This window comes from Branchiostoma belcheri, unplaced genomic scaffold (assembly GCF_001625305.1).
Source record: "Branchiostoma belcheri isolate BF01 breed outbred unplaced genomic scaffold, Haploidv18h27 scaffold41, whole genome shotgun sequence".
Classification (NCBI taxonomy): Eukaryota; Metazoa; Chordata; class Leptocardii; order Amphioxiformes; family Branchiostomatidae; genus Branchiostoma; species Branchiostoma belcheri.
Genome location: NW_017804032.1, coordinates 220885 through 233455, shown reverse-complemented (window position 1 = coordinate 233455; position 12571 = coordinate 220885). Strand labels below are relative to the sequence as shown.

The following is a 12571-nucleotide window of genomic DNA, read 5'->3' as shown; positions in this document are numbered from 1 at the left end:
TTTAACTTGACAATTTGAAGCATTGTCGCTAGATGTCGCTCTTTAAGCAGCATCAGCTCAGAAACAGCCAAGCGAATTTCATACTTGCGGCATTTGGAAGTCAGCTCCTCATTGAGCCGGTGCAATAGCTCAATTGGTAGAGTGCTCGCTTTGTAACCGGGAGGTCGTGAGTTCAAACCCCGGCCGGGTCATACCAAAGACTTTAAAAATGGTACACACTTCTTTCTCTGCTTAGCACTCAGCACATATGAGAAAAAGTGTGGGGAGGTCAAACACACAGCACTACCAGCGGACCAGCCCACTGCTGTAGTGCATTGCACAACTGTGTGTCGCCCAAGGGCTACAGAAATGGGTATGGGCACCACCCTACGCTCTGCATAAGAAGCATGGGAGACCTTTCCTTTTTCCTTTTCCTCATTGAGCAAAAATTCCCAAAATTCTGGCGGAAAATGGTTACTGAAAGGGCCCTAGGCTGATTTTAGGGTACCACCTCGAAAATAAAGGACTCATCTTGGGGCTTGTTTCTGCATTTAAAAATGCTCTAGTATGAAATGCCCGGTAAATGTGCTAATGTGAAGCAGTATTTGTCAACATCACCGGACACAAGATTGCCTTATTCATTCGAATCAGAATATTTCCAGTTTTGCTGCCCTGAAATCGCATTGGATGCCTTTAATTTATAAGTCCACCTGAACAGAAGACATAACAATCGGAGGTTCTCCCGTTCAGTACATACTATAGCCCCATACTATACCATGATCGAACTTTCATTAGCTTAACCCCACACACCCCACACTAAACCTGCCAACCACGAGCCACAAGTGATCGTAAGATGTTTACTTTCTTGCTGAGAGTCATAAATCAACATAATAAGGTTACTCATTAACTTTCTCTTGAGTAGATCATTATTTATTAGCCTGTTTAGTCGCCATAGTGCTACTACTTCTGTACTGCTGGTAGTGTAGATATCAGGATGGCTGAAACGTTAGAGACGGTTACCGGCTTTTTCTCCCGTATGTTACCGAGTAACGAAGAGGCCCTTCTGGACACACTTGCCTACGTTATGTTAGGGCTGTCCGTACCGGTGTTCTTTATAATGGTTTTCGTCAAGGTGGCGGAATATGGCCGCTACACGGTGAAGTCGACGTCCTGGTCGCTGCCAGCACGGCCGGCGTGGCTATTCCAGGAGCTGCCCTCGTTTGCTGTTCCCGTGCTTCTGGTGCTGTCCGGTCGTGCTGTCCGGATGACACAGCTGCCCAATCAGGTGCTGTTGGGCATGTTTGTGGCACACTACTTCCAGAGGTAGGAACCATACGGCTAAATGTTAACGTTAATAATTACTAATTAACGTTATTTTCGTGGGTGCACCTTTAGCTTCATGAAAAATGGTGCGCCTGTGTGTGCGCGTCTGTGTGTGTGTGTGTGTGTGTGTGTGTGTGTGTGTGTGTGTGTGTGTGTGTATGTGTGTGTGTGTGTGTGTGTGTGTGTCGTAGTAGTGTGTGTGTGTGTGTGTGTGTGTGTGTGTGTGTGTGTGTGTGTGTGTGTGTGTGTGTGTGTGTGTGTGTGTGTGTGTGTGTGTGTGCGTCGTGTGTGTGTGTGTGTGTGTGTGTGTGTGTGTGTGTGTGTGTGTGTGTGTGTATGTATGTGTGTGTGTGTGTACGTGTACGATTGTGTGTGTGTATCCGCGTGTTTGTAGTCAGCATGCATGGATTGTGATGATATTTGGTACTTGAGTAGGACTTAGGAAGACCGACGAAGGTCAAGGCCGATTTGGGCACTACGGAAACTTTGGCATGTAATCGTTACTGATTGTGTACAGAGAACTTTATTGACCTGTTAGTACTGCTTCCATGGTATCTAAATTTAGAATTATCCTTCTTGTAACTTTGCACTTAAGTATAATAATTTGAAATTACTAATTTACCACGGAATAGATTTTATCAATCAAAGCAAACAGTACTGGGTTTTACCCGTGCAATGTTCAACACTGGTGCAAATTTACAAAGCAGTTACCCAATTACATTTTCGCCGTGACATACACAAATCGTAGCGAAGTATAGCATTAAGATTTTATCTATAAAACTATGTAATGTTCATGCTTATTTCAAAAAGAAAAAAGGGATCTTGTAGATGTAGATGTAGCACAGTAATGTAGCACTTGTTCCTCCTGCCCTTGTACCCCAGTTATCTAACGTAGTGCATTTGGCCCATTTAGGGCGTGAATATAATTGTCATTGTCATGTAACACTTGAATTTCAGGACGTTCATCTTTTCTCTCCTGATACGCGGCGGGAAGCGGACACCGTTCCGTATCTTCCGCGACGCGTTCGTGTTCTGTGCGTATAACGGATACCTGCAGGGCAGATACCTGACGGAGTTTGCGCACTACCCAGATACGTGGCTGACCGACCCGAAGTGCATCGTGGGTAAGGCGACAATGTTTTCAATTCACGTGCGCCAAATGTTGCTACAAAGTTCACTTCAGGGAGAGGAAATCACCTTATAGAGGGAATATAGTTATAAACTAGAGTTACACGGTCTCATGCCTTCCTCAAATGATGTTGACTGGTGCCACTAACATTTCTATAGATTAGAGATGTTGTTCAGCACCAAGGACAGGTAAAGGTACATGTTGTCCCATAGCCTTTTTGAGCAGTGGGTTGTTACTTTTCGAGAGATGCAACTGAAATTTAGGAATTAATGATACTTCATTTATGAAATAATTATAAGGCAGATATTATCTAAGGAAATAACTCATTTAGATAATTGTATGCAAAATCAAACGTCTATTGGCTGATTTTGGACTATTTTCAATCTTGCACTCCTAACGTACCTAGCTTTAGCAGCATATTCTAAAGTTGTGTAATGGACATAAAATGTTTCATTGTAGCTGTAGTGACAGACGTATGTATTTACCTCTCTGCAGGCATCGTCTTGTTCCTGGCGGGAATGGTCATCAATCTTCACGCCGACCACATTCTGAGGAACCTCCGGAAGCCTGGAGAGACAGGCTACAAGATTCCACAAGGTACTAGTATGTGTAGACTGAAAACAAAGCAGATGTCAGAAGGGAAACACTTGCCCCCAAAAAAGAAGTGACGCAATTCTTTACCACACGTAACCACTAATAAACTATTACAAAGTATTAGAAGCAGCTCATGAATTATAACTGTGTATCTAAGTCCAGTCTTTTTTGAGTAGCATTATAGTCCAATTCACGTCACCCATTATTAAGTCCCACGTCGTCATCACACTCAAGCCACCCGACATGCTATTCCCATCTTGGGTCCCCGGCCGGCTCTTTAAATAGCATTTCTTGTTACAATACCACAGGCGGAATGTTCACCTACGTTTCCGGTGCCAACTACTTCGGGGAGATTGTAGAGTGGACCGGTTTCGCCATCGCGTGTTGGTCTCTGCCGGCGGCCGCCTTCGCCGTCTTCACCGCCTCAAACATCGGCCCGAGAGCGTACCGCCATCACAAGTATGTACAGTCCACAGTTTTTGGTACTACATCACATGTATTGCTAAAAGGTTTTGGACAAGTTACACAGTGTAGTACATGTAGTATGCACAGCAAAGCATGTTCCAGTAAGTTGCTTCTATTTTCTTACACATGTAAAGGAGTCAAAGTATGTACACAGCCTAAAACTTTTGATCCAACACAACTCTGGTCTTCCTCAGTAGACTGACCCAATGTGGCTTGTCACGTGACTTCTTCAGAGTGTGACGTCAACACTGGGTCACACTTCAAACAAGCCACGTGACAAGCCTCACTGGGTCATTCTATTGAGGAAGACCAGAGTGACTGGTCGAAAGCTCTAGGTGAGAGAACTTGTTGTGTTGAATCAAAAGTTTTAACTTAAAACGTGTAACTACCAACAAAATGAACTCTCATGATACATGTAGTATGTACAATCTACAGTTTTCGGTATTATCAAACTGTCATTTCCAAGACGAAGGAAATTTCTCGATATTCCCGTTCATCATTAGGTCTCAAAATCTGAGAACCAACAAACAAAAATGATGTGCCCTTATCTGTACTACTGTGATATAAACGGTCAGAAGGTTTCTGTTTGTTACAGTACAGTATGTAATTTCATACAGTTGGCACATTGTTACATTTAATATATTATAGGTCTACAACATAATACAGATACTCAATGTTCACAGCCAGATACCCAATACATGCATCTTGAATTAACACCATACACAATGAGTTTTGCTATTGGAGATTCCTGCATCCGGTATACTTAATACAATGTAAACCATATTTACTTTTGTACATATAAAAACCTTGTAGTGATAAAATAAATATTGCTAAGAAGTTAAGTACAAGTTACACAATACAGTGCGTACAGCACAGCATGTTCTAGTAAGTTTCTTCTATGTTCTTACACTTCTTGATTGCACAATGACTATTGCACTAATCCTAAAACTTGACACGTGACAAGCACAATGACTATTGCACTAATCCTAAAACTACATTTGTATACATGATTTCTTTGATACATTTTGTATGCATGAATAGGATTACCTTGGTACATACACACATTTGCCATCTGCTTCAGAAAGAAAAGATCTATAGAAGTAAAACTTGATTGGCACACTAAAAATCCTCAGCCTTATGTAGATGCTGACAAGGGGATCATGGTAATAAAATGAGAAAGAGCTAGAGCTAAGAGGTACCATAGTCTTTTAGAGGCTATGGGGGCAGCAAGTTGTTATCCAATGTGTCTATGGCATGATACTAGATTCTTCTACTGCCTTTTACCTCCCAACTGAAGTCACACCTGGGTGGAGTAAGGAAAGTTGTCTCTTCCGAGAACACAAAGTCTAGCCAAGAATGTAAGGAGTCAAACCCATGATACCTAAATCCCATGCCTGCTAATCTAACCAATAGACCATTGACACCACTAATTTACATTGAGTAACTTCTTTTGTTTACAGATGGTACCTGCAGAAGTTTGACAATTACCCAAGAAGCAGGAAAGCAGTCATCCCCTTCCTCATCTGATATCATCATCACAGCAGGCAGACATGAATTAAAAACACTAATTAATTACAAAAAGCTCCAACATGCCATTGTGCCTTGCACACACATGTAGGTTAAACCTATACCAATGCGCTAGACTTTTGTGTGCCTTCTTTGCTCGACTTGAGACAAATTGGAATGTAACTTTGGTACAGCTCACTTTTAACACTGGAAAACCCCATACACAGTACCATACAATATGATAAATAGTCTTAGAGTTAGACAATATATAATACAAACATCATACCGTTGCCATTATCATTGATAACCTTGAACAGCTAGACATATTTTTTGCAATATTCTAATGTTGGACAGTAAAAAAAACTAATAGGCACATAACTGAAATGCTTATTGTTACAGTTTCTATACCATGTATCTACATCCAATAGTATGATATACAAATGTACACACACACATGACATTTAGGATAAAGAGTTCATACACTTCAATGTCTTGACTACTTGATTGTACAGTATTCATTTCTAGCACTGAACAGTTCTAAAACCAGGTAATGTAATTTTCCCTTTCTTCCTGACGTCTTCCTCAGGACCGATGTTTAATTTCTTTATGAGTTGTTTTTCTGCTCGGAGGGGGTGATACGCACCATACGTACAGGCAATGTCCATGTTGTTCTCATAGTAGTGGCAGCGTTTGGTCTCCCTCATAGAGGGAACGTACTCATACACATCTACTGTGTCACATAGGGACAGCAGGAGGTGGATACCTGAAAATGGTGCAGAGAAGTCAGATTAATATTGTGTTGTCTTCCACTGTGAATAATTTCATCAGGTTGGTGAATGATTGAAAGGGTTGGTGGAAAACAATGTCCGGTCAGATCGGCAGAAAACAAAGTCCAACTCATGATTGAACAGCAAATATTATGTTGATTTTGGAAGACTGACTGTTTCTAGACATCGAAGTGTACTGGTTTCTTTTTTAAGAAAGACTTTTTCTTACTAGTGTATTGTGAACAAAATCTCCATATTTATCTGTGCAGATATATATACAATGTACTTCAATAGAAAAAGAAAGAACTTCCAGACAGAATGAAAGAGCATATCATAATTACTTTGTCATTTTTATGATACACATATAAAATACAGATACTTTGCACATACTCCTTTGCACATGCTTTGCCTTGAATATATTAAAACATTTTCAAAGAAATCAGATACACTGGCTATTACAATGTACAACATCTGAGACAGAACCTACCCATGAATCCAGAGGATGGTACATTCCTGACGATCTTCTCTCTGGTGTTGCGGTGTAGAACTTCCCACAATTCCCACAGGTAGCGTGGGTCCATGATGTACACGTGTTCCCACGGAGATTCGCGTCTACGCTTTTCGTACGCGGGAAACAGGTCAAAATCTGGCTTCTTATACCACTGGAAAACACATAAACATTGTTAGATTCTACTACAAGTTAGACATGACATTGTAATACCAGCACATAAGCAGAATGTACTGCTCCTTTGAAAAACCTGGCATGTATTGTGCATAGCACTTTGTCCGAAAATCTCATTTAAGGTTGTTTCTCACATATTTAAGGATGACTTTCTGTCTATAGTATTGAAATGTTGTATTGGAAAATCCAGATTGTACATTGAACATTCTGCCGGCATGGTAATTATGGTACAATTACTACATGGACATGAATGCATCTTGTACTAATATCATAACATTTTTCATGTAAGACAAAAAGCCTGCAAAAGGCCTGCTGAAATCTCTAACATGTTTTACAGTGCACAGGAGACTTAAAAAACAGCATCAGAGCTTGCTGAGCCAGAATGAGATGCATACATTACATAGCACAAAGACTACTAACCTCCATCATGGTACCACCATACGACATGGGGTCCCAGAGTACCATGGTGATGTTACGGTACCGGGGGTCAGTGAACCAGTGGTACTCAGAGTGCTTGACGACTATCTGTGAGTTCATGAGACGCAGGGTGGTCTTGGTACCGACGTCTGACTCGTAACGCCTTGTGGGGGCATTGTTGTACCTCAGCACTGCATCATGGGAATCTAAGATCATGTAGGAATAACAAAATCCTTGTATTCCTGGGAAAAAACGTCACAGCTACATTTTTTAATCAAAGCTGCTTTTTTTTTATGGCTAATACATTGTATATATATATATATAATTTAACCCAGGTTGAGCCTTACAGTATGGTATTTTCTCTATCAGTTATTATATAATTCATTATTATATTCAGATATTCTATTATTATAGTAGAAGTCCTGGAGTGGTACAGTTACTGTACTTTGTAGTTTTTTGTTAGCAATATTCCTATAGCTACATATACAACAAAATAGAAATACATGTAGTTCAGATAGATTTAGTGTTAACCTTCCATTGCTGTGATGGAGTTGATTACAAGAAATGGAAAAGGCCAATAGCACTTGCAAATGGGCAACTAAATTAAATAGGGTTAAATTTAGAAAAGTCATAAACTGACTGTTGTATGAAGTCTGCACATGACTCACCTATGTCTTTCCCTCGCTGAGAGCCCAGCATGGCTCCAGCATTCATCACAGCTGCGCAGGTGTGAAAACCACCTGGATACAGCTGCAGGAGCCCCGGCCGGGCCTCGATGTCCCGGTACCCCAGCTGTTTCCATGGCGACTCGTCTGTTGGTAGCGTGCGGAACCTGGCTGCGGTCTGGAGACTACATAGCAGCCGTCTGGACGTGCTACTGAGGGACTGTCAAGATACATGTATTACCGTTTTTATTCATGTTTACATAGAAAATCCTATTTTTACTAAAATCATTATCTATCAAATTATATGTATATCATTATTTCATTGTTTATTTTGTATGTTGTGTGTTTTTAAAAACATGTAAAGATGATTCATATCACCCTGTTTTGTTTCCCCTAGTAGGCCCTCCATTGTGTTCAACGGTATAAGTGTACATGGTTTATTTACGTAACAAAAATACATTACACACATGTATATTTGAAATAGGTAAAGGTCCTAGCTAGATTGAGGTTGTAGGGCCACTACTTTTTACCCCCCAACCAAAGTCATTACCCATTTTATTAAAGCACCTGAGTGGACTAAAATACCTACTGGTGCATCTGTTGTTATTCTTGTTGATGTTTGGTTGTTTCTATAGCCATCTTGTCTTTCTTGCTGTTTAACATATGATATTGTTGCTGTTGTTGTTTGGTTGTCTCTGTAGCCATCTTGTCTTCCCTGACGTTTAGCGTACGCTGGAATCCATCTTGCCCTGGCCTTGGGTCGGACCGTCTCCACGCGGAAGACATGTCGTGTCAGGTACAAGCAGAACACAGCGGTGACCGTAACCATGGTGACAAGGACAAACAGCCATTTTGTCGCCATCCTAACATCAGCAAAGACAAACAATGATGTCAATGTTGAGAAGATACCGGGTAGATGTTGTTGGACTGTCCCAATAGGAGAAACAGGGATTATGAAGGCTTTTTGAGAACTATTTAAAGGTAAGGCCACACCAAGTAAATTTTATGGATGACGTCCTTTGGAAACCCTAAATCTAATGCGAGAGGGCGAAAAAAAAACAAGAAGGGCCCTAAAAAACAAGATGCCTAGATTAGAAATATACTAAGAGACGACAAATGTTAGGACACAAATTGAATGAGGTGACACAGTGTAACAAGCAAGAAGTCTTTTATTCATCATCAAAACGGCAATAAATCAGGTGGAACAGTGGACAGTGAAGAATTTTTTGTTATTGACAGGATGGTCCTGTCAATAGACACTTTCTTCGCGTTACGGGTTTCACGTCAATCTGACGATTTGCGGCACTGTCGTGACTCTATGGTCATAGTTACAGGAACCGAAATTTCTTTTTTTTTTCTAGGAACAGGCCAAAATCAATGCGCGCGTGGACGTCATCCATAAAATTTACTTGGTATGGCCTAACAGCCAATAGCCCGGAATCCAGTCTTGTTATACGTAGCATCTGCTTCAGATTGCTTCAGACATACCCAACCGAAACAATTAAAGGCATCTAAGAAGCTTTTGAAAGCTCCTTGAGTCATCCTGTCAATAATACACATACAGTTATCGTCCTGTCAATAGTACATGTACATATTTTTGTATATATTGTATACACGTTTTTTTCCTATAGAAATATTCCTGCTAAGATTCTTCTACTTTGAAATCTTCGAGAAGATGTTGATGGAGGTGGTGTCATGTGTTCTTACTGTCGGCCTTACCTCAATCCAATATCTGCTTGGAGATAATTTTATCCATCAAATTTATTCAGGTAAGAAAGAGGGTTCAACTGATTCAACGTTACCTTTCACTGGCAAGGCGACAAGAACAGCTTGTGCCATCACACACTGGACACGTCTGCAGATTACGTCACATATCGACAGTTTTAAGATCATAAACTTTTACGGAGATAAACATAGTCAAAGAACAGCTGGAGCTTGCATTAAAAACCAGCGGTCGCAATGGCACCTACCATTCTCTGTAAAGGTAGTTATTGTTCATTCATAAATTGAAGAAAAACGCCCAGTTGAGTTGGGTATGGATAGGTAATAAATAAATAAATCATACATATATTTACGTGATATTGATTTTCAAAACTTAATAAGTCATTACTTTTCTTTATTCATATTCTTTTCGATTTTCTTCACCTCCCCGTAGACATATGGAACCTTCGGGGTCAAGGATACGGAGGGGTCAAATTGGCCATCTTGATCCCAGAACAGTTTAGTACAACAAAGTGTAATCTCGGAAAGTAACAGAATTTTACCATATATTTTTCTTTTTCCTTCCTTAAATGTTAAACAAAACTTAGGGGGAAAATTTAAGTGACAAAAACGTCTCACACTCTCTCTGTATCCTTCTTTTAAAGACACAGAGCTCTGAGAACGAGATTCAAAATGGCTGCCGCTACTTCAGAAATGTTTGTCCGGATCGCTGGTGTTTCTGGGGCTCTAGCGGTGGCGTTAGGCGCTTACGGGGCCCATGGTAGGTGCAGGGTATAGCCATGAAATAGGTAATGCGAAATAAAGTTAAACTTTCGGATGAAATTGTCGAGTAAAGCCGAAAACCCGTTCGAAATGTGCACCCCTTCCCCGGCCCCCTCATATAACCGAAACCACGACAGAAACCAACAAAGCGAGTCCAAAAGTAAGGAAAGGAAGTAAAGATGGATTGATCTTGGTTGGAATAAAGTACAATAAGTATACAGACCACCACAAGAACCACCTAGAGATTATTGAGTTGACAAATATGACTGAAGTTCTACGTGTTAGATTTACTTTTTTGTCCGTTTTTCAGCATTCCGGGGTGACGTTGGAGAGAAGAAAGTGAGTAACTTGCCAAAATGTTTTGTGTCAGGATAATTTCAGCATTTACTTATATTTTGTAGACTCTGTATCATTTGTAGACTCATATTCGTAGACATCAATGGATCTAATCTGTACCAATCATAATCAAATAGCACACATAGATAACGTTAATACCAACGACATATGATGACAGGTAGACACAAACAGGTAGACTGCATATTGTCATTATTAGTGTAATGTGTGAAACAGAGTAATGAAAATTATCTTCTACATGTAAAGTTAACTTGTGTTCTCTTCCAGACATTTGACACAGGGAACAGATACCACCTCCTGCACAGCGTAGCTCTGTTGGCAGTCCCTCTCACACGCAGGCCACTGCTGGTTAGTTACATGACGTACAGTCAAACTTGTCTTAAGTGACCACTCCGGGTACTTAAGAGTTGATATTATAAAGATAACATTTGCAAAGCAAATGCATAATGTTCGCATATGGTCTGCTCTGTTAATTCTTACTCAAACGCATTCATATACAATGTATATGGTCAGACAGGAGTCTAAATCCCTCCTGCTATAAACTTGCAACTTGATGTATTATATAATAAACCCAACACTAGTTACCATGGCAACAGTTTGGTTCAGGTCATTGACCGTTTTAGTTTGGAGAAGCGTTGCAAAAACAATGTTTTCCTTCAGTAAATATAATCATACTCAGTAAACAGGTGGTTAGTGAAAGCATTTGACTGAAGTGAGTTGAACCCATGATATCAGTTGCATGTTCTTTGTTTTAGACTGTAAGAAACTCTCATATATCCTCTCCAGGTTGGATCTCTGCTGAGCTGTGGAATGCTCCTGTTCTGTGGAGGCTGTTATCTCAGCTCTCTGTTCGAGATGCGGTCGGCTGCAAAGATCACTCCCATCGGAGGGATGATGCTCATCGCAGGCTGGCTCTGTGTAGCTCTCTAAATGTTCTGTACCCAAATAGTTGCACAACCAAAAGGATTTCTTGCTAACACTGCCTTTCCAGTGAAGGCTCCAACCATTCATGACCAAATATTTGCTAGTGAAATGAGATTGTTTCAGCTGTGCAACAAAGAAGCGTATAGTCTGTTTATGAACCAACCCTTGATTACATATTACAAAGGTTTTATACAGTGCCTTATTCCATACAGGTGTTTTGTTTTGACCATAGTTTATTCAACCGAAACTGATACAAAGAGACCAACAAAAACTGTAAGTGTTTAACTTAAATGAAAGTTTAAATTTCTGTCACATGTTGATGTACACCCCATTGGCCCATCAATAACAGAAAAATGTCCTGCAGTACGTCCATGATGTGATAGGGGTCGCTGTTGTGATACCATGCATCTCTGAATTTGAAGGGAAAGTTTTTTTGTGACCACTTAAAACATGGAAAAACATACTCTTTTTGTGTAGATTCAATAAAATAAAAACAAGAAAACACAGAGCCATTGATAGAATCTTTATTTTGAAGTTTTTCTAGAGACATTCACACTGTTCTAACATCTAGTAAAGTGTTTTGTGCTGCATTCAAAAATAACAAAAAAAACTGACAAAGAATAACAAAGGCTTGTGTTGGTAAAACAATAAGCTCTCACACATTGTTGACAACGTCGCTTAAAGTACAACAGTACCATTTTCTCTATAGGTACCTGACTGCCCAATATAATTGTATGTTCTAGCAGCATCTGCCTTGTGGCTTTCAGAATGTATGGCTTGGCTCCTAGGGTTACTAAACATGCAGCAAGAAAATAAAGGGTGTACACCCAACCTCAATCCACCCTGCAATATACCGTATTTCACCCATTACTTCTTATTCATGAAGTATAGAGAATAGGGAAAATAAATTTCAGGCTATTAAAGCCTGACTGAACAGTTCATTTACCAAGTCATTATAACTGTTGCAATGTCTATGACTTATACCCCTTGACACCCTTGTAAAATATAAACACACCAGTTTTGACTACCATACCCCATCTGCAACATTTATACAAGTAGTCAAGGAAAACGAGTGCTCTTGTGCAAAGAAATCTCATTCGTGCACTCGACTTTACAGTACATGCAGTTTTATTAAACTTTTTAAGTTTCCAAAAACAGCTACAGGTCTTTTTGGCAATGCCTCAGGGGCAGAGGCATTATTCTGCTTGGCACCAGTCTTGTATGAAAGTGAGGTGGCTTGAAAAGTCGTATATATAGTACGACTATGTCTTAGCAGCAACAG

General features: G+C 40.2%; 3 protein-coding genes across 3 annotated transcripts; 2 read left to right on the top strand and 1 right to left on the bottom strand.

Annotated features, from left to right (window-relative positions):
- Positions 1 to 932: 932 nt before the first annotated feature.
- LOC109477748 (3-oxo-5-alpha-steroid 4-dehydrogenase 1-like) lies at positions 933 to 5347 on the top strand. Its single transcript, XM_019779094.1, has 5 exons — positions 933 to 1302; positions 2260 to 2426; positions 2927 to 3028; positions 3334 to 3484; positions 4951 to 5347. Exons 1-5 carry the CDS (start codon positions 974 to 976, stop codon positions 5015 to 5017), a joined length of 816 nt encoding a protein of 271 aa, XP_019634653.1. The 5' UTR covers positions 933 to 973; the 3' UTR covers positions 5018 to 5347.
- A 101-nt stretch (positions 5348 to 5448) lies between these two features.
- Positions 5449 to 9436, bottom strand: LOC109477746 (beta-galactoside alpha-2,6-sialyltransferase 2-like). Its single transcript, XM_019779092.1, has 6 exons — positions 9330 to 9436; positions 8117 to 8390; positions 7531 to 7747; positions 6866 to 7068; positions 6251 to 6425; positions 5449 to 5759 (listed from the first exon to the last, which is right to left on the bottom strand). The coding sequence occupies exons 2-6, from the start codon at positions 8387 to 8389 to the stop codon at positions 5518 to 5520; spliced, it is 1110 nt and encodes a 369-aa protein (XP_019634651.1). The 5' UTR covers position 8390; positions 9330 to 9436; the 3' UTR covers positions 5449 to 5517.
- A 434-nt stretch (positions 9437 to 9870) lies between these two features.
- LOC109477872 (transmembrane protein 256 homolog) lies at positions 9871 to 12557 on the top strand. The gene is made up of 4 exons (XM_019779324.1): positions 9871 to 10009; positions 10322 to 10350; positions 10633 to 10713; positions 11152 to 12557. Exons 1-4 carry the CDS (start codon positions 9922 to 9924, stop codon positions 11293 to 11295), a joined length of 342 nt encoding a protein of 113 aa, XP_019634883.1. The 5' UTR covers positions 9871 to 9921; the 3' UTR covers positions 11296 to 12557.
- The last annotated feature ends 14 nt before the right edge of the window (positions 12558 to 12571 follow it).